This window comes from Alosa alosa, chromosome 18 (genome assembly GCF_017589495.1).
Source record: "Alosa alosa isolate M-15738 ecotype Scorff River chromosome 18, AALO_Geno_1.1, whole genome shotgun sequence".
Classification (NCBI taxonomy): Eukaryota; Metazoa; Chordata; class Actinopteri; order Clupeiformes; family Clupeidae; genus Alosa; species Alosa alosa.
Window position 1 is genome coordinate 22,705,175 of NC_063206.1, and position 17,477 is coordinate 22,722,651.

Genomic DNA, 17,477 nt, shown 5'->3' on the forward strand with positions numbered 1-17,477 from the left:
GGGAGCTTCAGTTTAGTGAGTTTAGCCAAGTCAATTCAAGTTTGTGGGAAATGCAAAACATAATTTATTGTATTATACATCTATCTAGCCTACCGTTTATAACACCATTTATTTGGATCATATTATCAATATTCTTCATTATCATTATACTGCTATAAATATGTTAAAAATGTATCCATTTAAACATTTTAATAGATCCCAGATTAGTTTGTGCAGACAGTGTGAGATCATGACTTCAAACAACTCAGTAAATAGGCAGTATAGACAAATAGAAAGCTGTTCCATTGGCCAGTTGGGCTCATATTGCAACTCTGGGGAGTCCCTGTTCCGATGGGTAAGGCCTGGCCCTTTTAACCAGTGCTGTGATCTGTACCGGATATCTGTGGTCCGGCTGAATAAATATAACAGGACTGGATAGCTGCAAAGTAAATGAACCATGCTGTGTAGCCAATGGTAGAGGTCTGTTATTGCAGCCCCAGCTAGGAAGCCTGCGTGCAGCTGAGAGAAAGTATCTGTAAGTCCTAAATATCCTCTATTCACATCTCAGGCAAAAATTAACTCTTCTGTGCTGTCTTGCATCAGTTTAGGCTTTCTTGTGCCCAGGTTCTATTAAGACCATGTCAGTTTCCTTAATGTGGAAGGGAAACCTATTTGTGTGTGAGAAATAGGAAATATTAAAACTTAAATGTACAGTATGTGACCTTAATGCGACCAGACAGGCACCATCTGTGTGAGTTAATGCCTCTTTCAACAGACAATAGTGGGTTGTGTATGAGTATATGCTGTGGTTCAGCAAGACTGCATAGCCAACAGTGGATTGTTAACCTGCCTTGTATTTGGTAAGACTGTGAGCGCAACATTAGAAAGTGTGGGTATCTTTTGCCTCAGTAAGAGCACACAAGAGGACAGTGCGTTTTCTACTGGTTATTGAACAAGCAGAAGCGGATTATGCTAAAACATCTGTGTATCACATTCCTCTGAATTGTATGGTATTCAGGGCATGTTGTGGGAACAAGCATTAAGCATGCCGAGCCATCTGTAGAGTGCATCCAGATTTATCATTCAGATTTCTGGGACACCGTTTCACAGTATTTTCCTAACCAAGATTAGGAAATAGGTTTCAACACCTGTGCACCTATATTTTGGTCAGGGATAGCTCTGTCCTTCATTACATCACACCTACCATGCGTGTCCAGTTTCTTAAGCCAAATAAAAGTTTAATAATTTCCTGCTCTGCTGATTTTCATGTTGGGGAAACTGCTTTCCTGTTTAGAGCTATAATTAATTACAAAAGCATTTGTGCACTCTGTTTACGGGTCAGTGCCACAACCACACCCAGCTAATCCTCTTATATAGCAAGACAAAGGACATAATCAGAGGTATTGTGACAAAACCGAAGCAAGATTGTAGACCTAAATTGTTGATTTTGGTCTAGATCAGCACTGATCAGCACTATCCTGGCATTGTTACATGCATGCTTAACTAAAGCCCTTATTCCATCAAGTCAGATGCCTTTATTCTTCTATTTGTTTTGATGAGGCTTGAAGTGTTATCACTGTTGTTCCTCAGCTGGAGTTGTAAACCTGGCTGTCTTCAGTCTGTCCAGTCTGAGGAAACAGGGAAATGTCATCACTGTTTGATTCAGTCAGCCTTTGCATTTTATTGTGTAATGTCAGTAATTACACAACGATTAGTTAAGATGGTGTTAAGACAGTGAACTTGCTGCATGTGCAAAATTAAAAAAAGGCCAAAAATGTGCAGGAATCAATGTTAAGAACTTGCTTCCAACATTATACAGTTGTGTTAAATAAATGGTTAAGATGGCACAGATTAAAACTGCAAAATTGTTTTAATCATTTTATTTCCATATTTCAAATGTAATGGAAACATTCCGCATTCAATTCCAAATCAAATTCAGTAACAAATCATTTATCAAGTCTGGATTATTTTTTACAGGAAGCAAAGAAAAGGAATATTAGTATGTTAAAAACAATAACAGTGTTGACATTTTTCTCTTCAATCTCAAAGAGTTGACATAGCTGAATAATTTTTTCAAGATTTAACTTAATAACATTGAATTAATATTTAGTTGCAGAACCATTGCTTCTGATAACTGCTGCACATCTGCATTGCATATTCAACTTCTGCTTCTGCTTCCTATGGTATTTCTGCCAGAATGAACAAACACAGAGACTCAGCTGGCCATTCCATTATCTCAATCCTTTATGCCTGGAACCAAGATTTTGTTTATTTACTTGTGTGTTCGGGGTTGTTGTCTTGTTGGAAAACCAATGTCAAGGGCATTTCCTCTTTGGTGGCAACATGATCTATTCAACTATTTGTATGTATTCAAACTGATCCATGACACCTGGTAAACAGGTCCAACACTGCTGTTAGAAAAATATCCCCATACATGATTTTTGCACCACCATTTTTCACTTTCTTCAGTGTACTGTGGCTTGAATTCAGTAGTTTTTTTAACACAACTGTATAAACAACCCATGTACTGAAATCAAGCCACAGTACACTGAAGCATGATGCCAACAGTGTTGGACCTGTTTATCGTATACCATCGTATATTTTAAAAGGTTTGTAGGCCAAAACATGATTCACGTCTCTTTGACAGAGTGGGCGAGTCCAAAAAGTCGCAACCCTATCTGAATCTCCCACAACCCCCCTCGTAAGCTTGCAGGTTTTTAAACATGGCGTCTAGTGAAGCAACGAGGCGCAAACGTGGTGACTTTCTGCAAAGACGAAGCAATGCTAGATTACACATGAATGTAGTACGAGTTGAAATGGTCTATAAAAAACTGATTTATTTTGTCTAATATGATGTATGAGCGCCCTCTACTCGTGCTACTGCAGACATTACGAGCATTTTCTAGTAGCGTGTTCTATGTTTTACTTTGGCAACTATCCGACCTGTGAAACATACAAATTCTGTTATCTGAATTAACTGCTTGGTGCCAAAAGGAGTGATAACTGTATGAGTTGATTGCACAAAGCAAGAGGGTACACAACTGCTACGTAGGCTAGACCAGTGTTTCTCAAAGTGTGGTCCGGGGACCACTGGTGGTCCGCAAGCTATCCCAAGTGGTCCGCGGGCAGACGTGATAAAATATAAATAAGTTGTTTGCAATATTGAACCAACTTGTATGTAAATCCAAACAGTTCTGCAACACTGTCTATGTAACCTATGCCAGTTTAAATCACATGAATCCTCTAACACAATAAGCAAGGTGCCAAGACAATAAGTAAGGTTGTTCAGTGAGTATGCCTATTGTGTAATATACTGTTGAAGTAGGTCTACTGTTTTTTTTAGCTACACCTATTACAGTAGGTGGTCCGTGAGGTTTCTATTTATTGGTTAAGTGGTCCTTGGTCTGAAAAAGTTTGAGAAACACTGGGCTAGACTGTGTATGGCTGAGATGACTTGAATCGACTTGACTTGACTTAAAACTTAAGGTTACTTTCGTAACCCCGGTTCTTTGAGAATATTCACTCGGTATCTCAAATATGGGAATGCGCTCCGCGCGTGCCCAATCACAGAAGCTCCAATGACACCACGTCTGCCTATGCCAGACCAATGGCGTGCGCCGTGCTGGGGCCACGCCCCCGATATATATCTACACGCGTACGTCCATCTCGCCTCATTCTGTGAACATATCTCTTTTCGTGCGCAGCAAGGTGGGCTGTCTGGTGAGATACCTCACTCATATTCTCAAAGAACCGGGGTTACAAAAGTAACCTTAAGTTCTTTTTCAAATATTCACTCGGTATCTTACATATGGGAGATATAGACAACTCCCGCCTTGCAGATACGCTCACCGAAGCAGCTCTGCCACAGACAGATCACAAGGTCACCTAGGTCCACCACTCCTAGAGTGTGCGTCCTATCCCTTTTTTTTCCCCCCCGGCTAGTTAGATCATAGAACCGGATTCACTGTTAAAACAGACTGTGCGAGGGAAGGCCTAGTCACATCAAGTCTGTAAAATCTCACAAAAGTGTCTGGCGAAGCCCAAGAGGCAGCTGCCATAATCTCCTGCAATGATACACCCTTGAATAAAGCCCAAGATGTAGCCTTGCCCCTGGTAAAGTGCGCACGAACCACCACCGGAGACTGCAAGCCACTCCTTATATAAGCCAATCCTATAGCGTCCACAATCCAATGTGAGAGGCGCTGAGTAGATATAGGTAACCCTCTATGTGATGATGCCCATGACACAAAGAGCTGGTCCGCCTTACACCACGGCCTAGTCTTCTCCACATATACCCGGAGTACCCGCACCGGACACAGTGCTCGCAACCTTCTATTCTCAGCCGAAGATGCGTCAGCTGAGCTTAATGCTGCTAACTCCAAAGTATCACAATTCACCCCACACTTTGGCACAAATGTTGGGTTCGGCCGCAAAAATACCTTAATGCCACTCGGCGAAAACTGCATGCATGCTGCATTTACTGACAGTGCATGCAGATCACTCACCCGCTTAGCGGACGCGAACGCCAACAACAGCGCTGTTTTTAAGGACAAAATTCTCATGTCCACAGACTCAATTAGTTCAAACGGACTCTGAGATAGAGCTTCCAGCACCACTCCCAGGTCCCAGGACGGCACCAGCGTCCTCGCAATCGGTCGTAGCCGATGGGCTCCCTTCAAAAAACGACACACCAATGGGTGCTGTCCCACCGGTTTCCCATCAAAGCCAACGTGACATGCTGCTATCGCAGCCACATACACATACACTACGGGGCATTGAAAAGACACCTGACGCCGTTCCTCGCACCATTTCTCAAACACCTGCATTTCCTATCATATAATGACCTAGTGGAATGGGCTCTGGCACTTTGTATTGTAGCTACTACCCTTGGAGGGAGCCCTGCAGTGCCAAGGTTTAACCTCTCACGGGCCAAGCCCAAAGCGCCACCCTCTCGGAGTGTGGGTGATAAATCTCTCCATTCGCCTGAGACAACAGATCCGTGCGTAATGGTAGAGCCCAGGGCTGGGCATATAGCAGCGGCATTATTTCCGCCATCCACGGCGACTTGGGCCATCGAGGCGCCACCAAAATGACAGTCAAGCCCGTCTCCCCCCACTTTGTTCAGCGAGGGTGTAATCAGGCTGAGCGGCGGGAACGCGTACAGTAGGACGCTTGGCTATGGGTGGGCCAGTGCATCCAACCCCAATGGGTTCCCCTCTTCCCTTTAGAGAGAAGAACATAGGACATTGGGCGTTTTCCCTTGAGGCGTACAGATCTACGACGGCCTGACCGTACCTCTGCCATATCATTTTCACCACCTCCGGATGCAACTGCCATTCCCCAAACAGTGGGTTCCCCCGTGACAACAGGTCCGCCGCTCCATTTAGAACCCCCGGCACATGTGTTGCACGAACAGATAGAAAGTGGCTGCTGCCCCACATCCACAACCTCTCTGCCAATCTGTGTATGTGTACTGAGCGCGTCCCGCCCTGGCGATTGATGTACGCCACTGTCGTTGTATTGTCTGATCTGACTAACACATGATGCCCCTTGAGGGCTGAGAGAAAATGTTTCAGTGCTAGCAACACTGTCATCAACTCTAAATAATTTATATGGGCCCCGTGCAGGCTCCTGGGCCATATCCCATTCACTGTCCACCCTTCGTGGGTCGCCCCCCAGCCTCGGAGGCTGGCATCCGTCGATATCACCTTCCTCATTGACACTGCCCCTATCGGGGTCCCCTGTGCAATGAACTGGGGATCTAACCAGTGACACAATGTCTCCTCACATTCCTGTGTGATCACTACGCGTCTGTGCAAATCGCGTTTTGGGTTCAATTGCAAAGCGCCCATCCAGTGCAGAAACGCTCTCATTCTGAGTAGCCCCAGTGGCAATACATGTATCGCCGATGCCATCAGACCTTGAAGGCGTAAACACTGTCTGAATGACACCCGTGCCCCCAACGTGAAATGTGTTAGACATTGCTGAAAGGAGGCAATCCGGTCTGTTGACAGCATTGCCGTCATTGCCACCGAATTCAGCCTGAGGCCCAGAAAGGTTGTTTGACGTGAAGGGATCAGGTTGCTTTTCGCTTGATTTATGGTGAAACCCAACATGGTTATGTGCTGTACTACAGTCGCCGTATCTCGCACGGCTTTTGAGTGAGAGTGACTTAGTATCAGCCAGTCGTCTATATAAGTCAAAATTCTTATCCCCTTTAATCTGAGTGGAGCTAATGCTGCTTCCACGCAAAGGCAGAATGTTCTCGGACTGAGGGCTAACCCAAATGGTAGAACCTGATACTCGTAACCCACGTTCTGAAAAGCAAATCTGAGAAATTTCCTGTGTGGTGGATAAATACTCAGATGCCAGTAGGCGTGTGACGTGAACCAATCGTTCTTCCGTATTAAACGTGACAGAACGTTGTGTGTTAACATTTTGAATTTGTATTTTCTGAGATAACTGTTCAAGCCCCTTAAATCCAAAATAGGCCGTAGCCGTCCGTCTTTTTTGGGAATCAGAAAGTACCGGGAGAAAAACCCCTGTGTGCTTTGGTCGGGTGGAACGACTCTGACCACTCCTTTGCGTAACAGCGACGCAATTTCTTGCTCTAAAACGTGCTCCGTACCCACTCTTGCCACTGATTGGCGAATGCCGTTGAAGGGAGGTGGTTTCCGAGCAAACTGGAGTCTAACCCTAACCCTAACCCAAACCCAAACATTTACAAATATTGTTGAGCAGTCTTCCCTCCCTCGTTTGAGGGGAAGAGGTGAACAGCCCTCCTCCTCCTCCGAAGCCAAAGAAACGTCAGGGCTGTCATTTGCGTTTCCCTTCGGCGGCCGGGGGCTGGGGTTTCTTCGCTGTAGCAGCCTCCGCTGCTGCAAAGGATTGCTTGCCCCAAGGCTTTGCTCCTGCTGTCGAGGTTTCGGCCCGCGGAAGCCCATAGCGGCCGGCCTATTAGTCTGAGCCGCTGGGAAGCGATTCACCTGACAAGGCTGCGGTACAAACTTGCGCGGCAGGCAGAGGTTGAAGGCTTCTCCCTCCTTCTTTTTATCCTCTGACCGTTTCTGCATTTGACCCACCGCTTCGCCGAAGAGGCCTTTGGGGTCCACTGTGGCGTCCATGAGCTCCGCCTTGTCTTTCTCGGACAGGCTGGAGAGGTTCAGCCATAAACCCCTTTCTCCAGTGACTGACAGTGCCATGACGCGACCACAGCCCTGAACACCTCCGCGCACCGAGCGCATGATGAGGTCGTTGACCACCACAATCTCCTCGAAGAGCTCAGGCGTAGCATCAACCTTCATGAGCCGTGACCCCAGTTCCTCCAGCAGTTCCGCTTGGTATGCGGTGAGGAGCGTAGAGACATTGAGTGCCCTCGCACCCTGGGCTGCAGCCCAGTAGGAATTCTGATGGATAGCGGCAGTGAACCGCTCCATTTTCCCTAGGAGGTTGGGCTTCGATGTGGTCAGAACGCCCCGCTGCTTTGGGTTGAGGTGGTACGCCACTGACGCCTCTACCGCAGGCGGGTTGTATAATCCGTCCTCCTCCATTCGCTCCACACCATTCCCGTGGAAAGATCTGGCCGAAACATTCGTGGAGAAGGGGGTCACCCTCTGGTCTTTGAGGACTTTGAGCCATGAGGGGACGGTTGGGAGTGCGGCTTTCTTCTGCGCTTGGCGGAGAGGGAGCCGCTTTCCATCATACAGATCCCGTTGCAGGCCCAGTTCGCCCTGTGGGGCTGGCCATGGGATGTTCAGTCGCGCCGCTGCTCGTCGGCAGACCTCCAGGCTGGCTCTGCCAGACCCAGAGTTCGCTAAGCGTGGGCGCTGAGTGAGAGGCAGGACGTTGTCCTCCTCATCTGAGCCTCCCAGAAGGGCTGAGTAGCTCGGAGACGCTATCATCATCGTCCTCTTCGTCACCTTCCTCTGTCACCTCACCGGCACATACGCTGGGAAACAGCTCCCGAAGGGTGACGTCGGGGAAGAGGGGGTCGTCCTCTTCCACCGATTCAGCCCATGACGCCTTAGCCTGCGGTTGCTGGGAAGCTTCCACGGCCGACGCCTCCATGAGGTTCGGGTCGGAGCCGGTTGAGGCAGCCACCTTAAGGCGCCTTCGCGATCAGCGAGCGGCAATCCTCGCACCGCAGCCCGATGGGCAATTGCGGGATTTCTTCTTCTCCCCATGGTACCACGACGGCGGGAAACCATGCGTAACCACAGAGGAATGTCGTGTAAATGCTAGCTGGGTAGCGAACACTGAGTAACCGTATAGCTGGGAAGCTATTCGATTTTACTTTATTTAACTCCAACTCCTGCGAGCGGTAGCTAGTCCACTTTCGGCGGAGGCTATCCTTAACGGGTCCTCCTAGGAACAGTTCAGTGGTTGCCAGCTAGAATCCACCCAAGAGCTGAAGAGGGGAGCTTTCTTGCGATTGCTCACGAGAAGAGAAGCAGAATGAGGCGAGATGGACGTGCACGTGTAGATATATATTGGGGGCGTGGCCCCAGCACGCCGCACGCCATTGGTCTGGCATAGGCAGACGTGGTGTCATTGGAGCTTCTGTGATTGGGCACGCGCGGAGCGCATTCCCATATGTGAGATACCGAGTGAATATTTGAAAAAGAACCCATTCGAATCCTAGCAGTCTACACAAAACCATGGCTTTTCGGGAGAAGTTACTTTAATAGATATAAAAGGTTCTGTACCTGATGGAACGAATTGACAGACGTAGAAGGATTATCTTGCGCTGTTGACCCGCTAGCTGATCTGGTGTGGCTGACCAGGGCACAGCCACAGTATGTGCAGGTAGCTTTACCACCATCTACAGCCTCAAATTCCTCACACTGTCCACAGGAGAGGTATGCACCCCGAAACACGCCGCGTTTGTCCCTCATGCTCTTGTCGACTATCCTGTGTTGATGAGGGACGCACTGAATTTCGCGGTAAGGTCAGAGGTTACGCTTGTTTCACTTTACTGGCGAATCGTAGCCCTTGATGAAGTCACATGAGCTGCAATAAAGTTTGGGAACGTAGTAAACAAATTGGCAGCATCTTTGTGGATATTCGGTCATGAAAAATTCTAACTCATTGAATGCCAAGCTGTTTTCGGAATCTTTGTCCTAGAGTGCCAGCAATCTAGACCATTGTTGATGATTTTTGTACAGCCACAGCATATTCTGTGTTATAGCTATGAACACATACAATGGCTCGTCAGTATACAGACGTTAGCAGGTGTTGACTCGACGTCTGCGAGTGTTAGCCAGGTATGATGTCTCTCTGAAGAAAAAAAAACACTATAAAACACACACAAGTAACAAATAACACTACTTACCCATCCAGGTAATCCACCGGTCGCTTCCATGTTGATCTTGTAGTTGCGATTGAGGCCAGAACCGGATACCAATGACTGTACAGCCAGAGCCTAGCTGTCGTTGCACAACGCCTTTGCACAACACTGCCATCTGCTGGTTGTTCAGTGGAGGGTGTCTTCGCATTCAAATCTAGTGGTATTTATTTGTGGATCTTGGTGTGCAGTAGGAATGTCTCAAAATTCCGTCATCGACATAAAAGCAAAAAGGAGATTCACAAATGCAGATTCCACATACAAAGTCAAGCATATTTATTTTCAAATCTCGAAAATATATTTACAAAAGACACGTTTATTTATATAAATTTGTTTATTTATTTGTATGTCACATTTTTATATTTGTATTTGGATATTTATAAATGTATTTATATGTATATATATCCTTTTATATATATTTAAATCATTTTGAGACAATCCTCACTCCATATTTTTCGACCAGTGGAAATTTTTCGACCCTGGAAAAATAATTTGACCAGGGGGGAGGGCCAGGCAGAACATTTTTAACCCGACTCTTCATGAGATCATAGGACTTTCAGTCATTAGCTCATGAACCCAAATGCTTATAGAGGCAACAAAGGCTATAGTGGGAAGTGTGAAACAATGGGAGAATGGGATACTCGTTTGATTTCCCAGACATTTTGTGTCTCCTCCTTCACCCTGCATTTCAGAGAGAGCTCACTCTGCCAAGTGGAGTCGAGTCACATTTAATTTTAGCCACAGCACAGGGCAGCCACAACTTGACTGCTTCTCACTGCTAACTCTGCTTACTTACTGCTGCTGCAGAAGGAGAGAAGCTGATCAGACCAGGGCAGCAGTGGGCTACCCCCCAACTGTGACAAGCAGTCTTCTACAGGTAGGTCCACGAAATAGGATAAGGACTCCACCCATTAAGACCAGGAGTGTGTGTGTGTGGAAAGGACCCAGGAGAAAACCAGAACCTTAACTTGAACTATAACAACAGCAACGCCCCCCATGGAGTGCCAGGGGGTCCTGCTGCATTTCCTGAGCATCGTCTTCATCCTGAGCTCCCTGTTCAATCTGGCGCGCTTCTGGAGAACGCCTGCATTTTACGGACGCTACCAGGACCCCTCTGGCAGTGGTTGTGTGGTGCCAGCCAAAGTGGCCTGGTTTCTGCAGGAGCTTCCAGCCTTTCTGTGTCCCCTGCTGCTACTTTTGTTCACCTCAAATGAAGCCTCCGCAGTGGGCATGTACATACTGTTTGGAATGTTTGGCCTGCACTACTTTCACAGGTAGGTCAGTGTGTCCTCAAAGTGGATTATAATCCCATGTGATAATTACCTAAGTGCAAAGATTCTTGATTTTTGATAGAAAATGAGAATAGTTATTTTCAGACTGTGTCAATTAAGTTAAAGTTCAGTCAAGATAAGATAGACATGACTGAAGCAGTGGTGTTTTCCCCTGACTGAATGTTCACCTCAGATTTGCCTCAATTCACGTAAGGTGTAGCAACAGGTTTTACTTTGTGGAAACTTTTCAAACACAATTTGTCTAATACGAGCTGATATTCATAAATCTAATAAATTGTGTATATATGCAGTTGTCTATTCTCTTGTTACACCCATACGTCTGGTGATAAACACACCAATTATGCTGATTCTATAATTGACCAGATAATGTTGGCAGAGTACACAATTAAACATAGCACTACTATACATTTTTTGCATTGTTACTGCATTTTGTGTAGCTTTTGTACTTGTATAATCTGCATAGAAAGGAACAGTGCAGAAGCATTTTCCACCAGGTATGTCTACTTCCCCCAGCTAGTGTAACGTTATGACTGGCAATGCTTCTGATGTAATAAATATCAAATATCAGCTGTGAACAAACCTTTCCCAAGGCGGAGCTGGCATAGCTTTCGTCTGCACTTCAAGTCCATTGGCTCTAATTTAAACGTGGGGTAAAGTGAAAAGTCAGTCTACTGTACTGTATGAGAAAAGTTCTCGAGCATGAACTAAAGCCAGGTTAGGATCACATGGCATGTGAGAGCTTTTAGCTGATCCACCAATGTTTGTGCTGGTTGTGCTTTGTTGCTCATGTAATCAAATTTGCAAATAGATTTTGCATAGGTATTAAGTTATCTTTAGTCAGACTTAAGACTTTGCACAGCATTTAAATTTGGGGCCCATAAGTCACATCACCTCCACATTTATACCTTAAGAATTTGTCTAGAATTTAGAATTGGTCTAGTCTTTAGCAAGCTTCAGCAGAGATGCGACAATGTATTATGGAAAGGAGAAGAATTGCCTTCATTGATGGGGATCTGGACCTAGTGAAATCAAAAAGAAGGGAATTGAGGTCAATTATAAAGAAGCATAGAGTAAAATACAAAGATAAAGTCAGCTCTGCTCTGGTGATGCCAGGGAAGCCTGGAATGGATTTAATGTAATGATGGGCAGGGAGAGGACAAAACAGGATGTTCTACTCAGTAAAGGGGTACCTTTGGTCAATGATCTGAATACATTTTACTCAAGATTTGACAATTTCTCATTCACTTATTCTAATACTGAAAAGGTTGATATACTTAATAGCACAACTACATTCCCCAATTGTATTGACAGGCAGAAAAGCAGCCAGCTGTTGGTAAAAATATGGCATACCAGGAGACATCCAGGCTGCGCTAATCAATGACACCAATGGCATTTGACGCAAAACAAACAACAAGAAGTGTTATCAACCCTGGCGCCTTGCATTATCCATGGTTGGGACAGATATCATGCAGGGCGATAAAGTAGGAACATTCTTTTAGTGTCAAAGTGACCTACTAATGAGAAATGCAGAATATTAAACCACATATTGGAATATTGGACCTAATGTTCTATTCCACTTTCTCTCACAGCCTAGAATCAAACCGAGTAAAGCACCTGGACTGAATGGACTTAGGGGCAGGGTGCTGAAGGCTTGCAGGTTTGAGCTCACAGCAGATCTAACTAAATTGTTCCAGCTTCTGTTAAATAATCATTCTGTCCCAAAATTATGTAAAATATCCAATATCATACCTGTCCCTAAGAAACCCAGAGCTGCAGAGCTCAATGATAGACCAGTTTAGACCAGTTGCGCTGACCAGCATCCTGTGCAAATGCATGGATCATTCAATCTCTCTCAGTAAATGATATGACCTACTTCAGTTTGCATATAAGAAGGACCGGTGCAACACTGACACTAATGAACACTTTCACTGTATTGGGGAGCTCACTAGATGGTGTGATGACAGTGCCCTTTTTATAAATGAAAAGAAGACTAAGGAACTGGTGATTTTGAGCCATCACAATGTCTGTACAGGATTTACCACCTGTTATGGTTCATGATCAGCCTGTAGAGGAGGTAAGGGAACATTCTTTGACTCAGCCTTGAGTTTTATTACGAACACAAAAATCAATGCAGCGTCTTTATTTATGCATATGAAATTAAATGCATATGAAATTAGCAAATCTATTTTAGAGACTGTGTATACGTCTTGTTGAGAGGGTCTAAACTTTTTAATATGCACACCTGGTATGGGAACCTGGGGGTAAGAATAAAACTGTCAATATGGCCAGTAAAATTATTGGGAAAGGGCAAAGACAAATGGGAGACATATACAAAACATACATACACAGTTGAGACAAAATGCCCAACAAATGGTGTCTGACTCAGTACATCCTCTTTTTAGGGAATTTATAAAACTGCCTTCAGGGAGATGTTATACAGCTGCTACAGCTACCAAGAACACATATAAAAGTCATTCATACCAAGTGCAATAACATTGCTTAACTCAAAATAAGTAATTTATATGGAACTATATATTTATTCTTGCTGTCGGTTGTCTGTATACATGCTATTTATTAGTATTGTGTCTTTTCATGTCTTTAAAGGTGCCATGTGTAATGTCTGCCAAAAAATCAATTCATACTCCACATTCCATAAAAGATGGAGCAGTATACCTCCAGAAAGTGAGTTTGTCTACCCTAGAGTAACAACCGAGACACGTGTATTGCAGTTTGGCTGGCGGTTATGTTACCCGCATACTGCCTCCCATGGCCGAAACTGGTATTATGACACTTGTCGGGCCGTGGCTAGTAATTTAGCATGCTAATTCAGGTTGATATCTCTTCAGCACTATACCTTGTCATTTTTTTAATGACATCATCACCCTTATTTCCTTCCATTCTTTTGATGCGTGTAGCTCATTTTTTGGATATTTTTACCTCAATTCTTACACATGGCACCTTTAACTAACCTGTGAAGTCAAAGACAAATTTCCACTTTTGTAGACAATAATGATTATTATTATTAGTTTCTGTAAAGTTCTTGCAAGCAGGCCATCCATCTACATTATCATGCTATAGCATCTGTAAATCATGATATGCCTTCTGACTCCAGGACATTTATCTACGCCCCACTGACCTGTGGACAGCCATTTCCTGTTGATGTCATGGTGTCGGGAGCAGCCTTCTGTACGGGTAATGGCTTCATGCAAGGACACTACTTGTTGCACTGTGCCGCCTATGAAACAACATGGCTGACAGTTATACAGCTTGTGATTGGTGAATCCCTTTTTTAGATTATAATGTTATGTAGAAATTCAATTGTACATACTGTATTTATATTTGAGATGTTCTACAACCTTCAACAACGAATGTTTTATTTTAGGATCAATATTGTTTTACCTTGGAATGGCCATCAATATCCACAGTGACCGCATTCTTCGCAACCTCAGAAAACCTGATGAGAAAACTTACAAGATCCCCAGAGGTGACAGTGACACCGTGTAGTTTTGAATGATCATAGAGATCAGAGAGATCTTCTGGTCACACAATCTCTCAGCTGACCTCTTGTGTCCACCCCACTGCAGGAGGCCTATTTGAGTATGTGTCCTGTGCCAACTATTTCGGGGAGATTCTGGAGTGGCTGGGTTACGCCATAGCAGCCTGTTCCTTACCCTCCTTCTCCTTCACCTTCTTCTCGTGGTGTTTCATCATCCCCAGAGCCCACAATCATCACAGGTACCAGCAGACTTTATACAGCATACAGGCCCCATTTCACACAGCTACTTTGGTAAAACAAATACTTAACCAATCCAGTTTATAAAGAATATTATATCTTTGCATCAGTGTTAATTTAAAAGAGAATTTTAGAAGGATTTAAGGCATATCTGTCAACACTCCCGTTTTTCCCGGGTTTCTCCCGTATTTCAAGGTCATCTCCCAGCACCCTCCCGCATTTCTCCCGGAAAATTTGCATGGCCATCAAACTTCATTTTAAAATCATTGATACATTCAGGTTGCCAGATTATGTATGAAATACACCCTACACACACACGATCACTTAGTTTCAATTTCAACCGTTTTGTCATAGGCTAAAACCTGGCAACCCAAAACCCAAATAAGGAAGCGGGTGCCGACTGCGCAGCCTGAGTCTCGTCGTAAGCAAGCGGGCTAGTTGAATTGGCCTACTCCAGAACTAGCTGTTGTGAAATTGTTGGGAATTTAATTGATTAACACAGTGGTCCCCAAACTTTTTCTTCCGAGGGCCAGCTCACTATGCCTGGCTCTAAGAGAGGGCCAGAGACTCGGAGTATATCAGTAACCATAAATAGCTTAGCGCTGTGAACAAAGGCAGTCTACCTTAGTTGAATATTCCATTACATTTAATCTATAGGCTATTGCAATTTAATACCATTGTTATCTGTGTTTATATTGCCATCATGCCATATCAGTGTAAAATGTAGCTCAAATGAAATAATACTAATAATAGCATTCTCAAAACTATAAGCAGGGAGTCCCAAAAGTATATTTTGAACTCTGAACTTTGCATACACAGCTCAAATTGTGAACAAGCAATATCCTACAAATAATTTAAAGTTCTCAAACTATGAGTTTTATGAAGTGGTGGCAGAAACATCTGAAATGACCACCATTCTAACTTTCACTCACCTGATGAGAACTTTGTGAACTCTGTATGAACATTTGAACGAGTGAATAAAAAATATAAATAATTATACCAGACAGTTCCAGACTTATGACTTGAATAGAAGTTAGTTAGTTATTAACAATTAATTGATACATTTTTAGAATACTTTGAGCACTGATGCAGTCAGCAGAGGTCTCTTACATTGTTTGCAGGTAGGCCTACTATACATTTCATTCCGTTTTCGATGGCAAACGCGAAACAGCGCCAAAACAACCACCAGTGGACAAAAAGAGTATTACATGTGTACTGTTAAGACCCGCCATAGAGAATGAATGGGGAAATTACGGAGGTTATAGTTTGACGATGTCGTACTCCCGTGCGGGCCGGATCCTATATACCTCGGACATGTTTTGGGGGGCCACGTAAAATGAGGTGGCGGGCCGTAGTTTGGGGACCACTGGATTAACACATCACATAAACTGTTATTGAGTGTTGTTGATACACTGAACTTGTGCCCTCGGAACCAAATCTGACAGCAGCTTTGTAGTTTTGGAAGTAGGGCCTAGGCTGCAGGCAAGCAGCTGGTGGATAACTGGCATGCGTAAGGTAATGGTAAGGTAAAAGCAATGACCGAAATGCAGAGTTGAAACACGTATATGAAACGTATTAAATATGCAAACACAGATCCGGTATATGTGAACCAGTCGTGAACGGTAATGTGTTTCTTTTTAATAAACTGCCTGTACACTTACAAAGTTCTCAATGCTTCGGTTTACATGTAGAGACCATCATTATGCTACTGTGTAAGTGTGGTGCTATTTTGAGCCTTGTTAGTGGTATAGAAATAGCGATTTCTTTTTACTGTACGTGTGCCCCGAAGGCTAGCGTTAAACGCTAATTAGCGGTTTGCAATAAAACTGGTCACAGTTCAGGACACATGTTATTAACGCCTAGGTTGATTTTGCGCCGGAATTGTCCTTTAACTGACAACATTAAAAAGAATCAAACGCTTAGCGATCATGAAATAATACAATAAATGGTAAGATGTGAACAAGCAGAGAGATAACTAGATGTGCGGTACAAAAATATGACCGCCGCTCAGTCCTGTAGGCCTACGTTCCGCGAAAATAAATCACACTAATAAATGTGTCTCCATCTTTTACTCCATCACCCACTCTTGAAACTTTTGTGTATGCTTGTTTGGCATGCCTATGTGTGTGTGCGGCTGCACAGAAAGTAGCCTACTGGCGCTGCAAAGGTGAATAGATTGCAGAATAGCCAAAAAAGTTGTAGCATTGTTATAAAACCTTTAAAATCTCTAAACAATCATAAGGGCAGTTCATCACAGTTCATCCATTGCAACTAGATTGATGAAAGGTCATTTACACCTGTAGGCTACATTGTATTTGGGGAAAGCAGAAGGTATCAGCATAATAGATAGATAGATACTTTATTGATCCCCAGGGGAAATTCAAGGTCTCAGCAGCATACAGACAACACAAACACATTCTTTAACAGCAGAAAGAGTAATTAAAGTATATAATATAAAAACACAACTAAGCAATAAGGACAGTAGAAGATAAAGAATATGCTAAATATACTAAAATACAAATTATACTAACACTTAATCTAAATCAATTCTAAAAACAGTATCCACATAGTGGTGATTAATCAATCAGAGGCGCTTGCAATGACTGAGGCAGGGACTGAGCCTGTGATTCTCTGTGCATAGTAAGGTAAGGTAAGGTGCTCTGTGTGAATGAGTGTCATGGTGATAGTGGTCATGGTGATAGTGCAAATGAGTAAGTCCAACAGTGCAACAATGCAGAAATAAAGTAAAGTCTATATATCTATATATTTAACTATTTTAAGAAAAGGTATAAGTGTGGCCACAGTTCGGCTGTGGCATGGAGGGAGGGGTTATGCATATGTGCTAATGTGCTAATATAGCATGCAAACAGTGAGACAGAAAGACAGTGGTAAAAGTGGCTAGTGGACAGACAGTATCCAAACATGAGTGGGTGGGGGTGAAGAGGCAGACAGACTATGCAGAGAAGTCTCTCCTCTTCCCTTAAGTGAAGCATTGAACAGTTCAATGGCCCTGGGGACAAATTACTTTCTCAGTCTGTCTGTTGTGCAGAGGACAAGTATCTGGGTCTCCACCTGGAAAGCTGGCTCTGTAGTGGGAGCTGAACTGGAGTGCATCACTTCACTATCTGAC

The 17,477-nt window shown here is 44.0% G+C and overlaps 1 protein-coding gene and 1 long non-coding RNA gene across 4 annotated transcripts in view; one reads left to right on the forward strand and one right to left on the reverse strand.

Moving 5' to 3' along the window:
- The first annotated feature begins 141 nt into the window (after nt 1-141).
- LOC125311815 (3-oxo-5-alpha-steroid 4-dehydrogenase 2-like) overlaps nt 142-17,477 on the forward strand; it is a 24,803-nt gene continuing 7,467 nt past the window's right edge. Inside the window, exons 1-6 of one of the 3 annotated variants that reach the window (XM_048270162.1) lie at nt 142-514; nt 10,130-10,199; nt 10,308-10,596; nt 13,727-13,890; nt 13,997-14,098; nt 14,199-14,349. In XM_048270162.1, the coding sequence (XP_048126119.1) occupies nt 10,319-10,596; nt 13,727-13,890; nt 13,997-14,098; nt 14,199-14,349 (695 nt within the window). In that variant the 5' untranslated portion in view covers nt 142-514; nt 10,130-10,199; nt 10,308-10,318. Of the gene's footprint in view, nt 515-9,843; nt 10,597-13,726; nt 13,891-13,996; nt 14,099-14,198; nt 14,350-17,477 lie in introns of those variants that run through there. The other 2 variants (XM_048270161.1, XM_048270163.1) reach the window with 2 other exon arrangements.
- Nucleotides 11,396-14,105, reverse strand: LOC125311816. The gene is made up of 3 exons (XR_007196529.1): nt 14,014-14,105; nt 13,751-13,849; nt 11,396-11,633 (listed from the first exon to the last, which is right to left on the reverse strand). It is a non-coding gene; the product is annotated as an uncharacterized LOC125311816 (long non-coding RNA).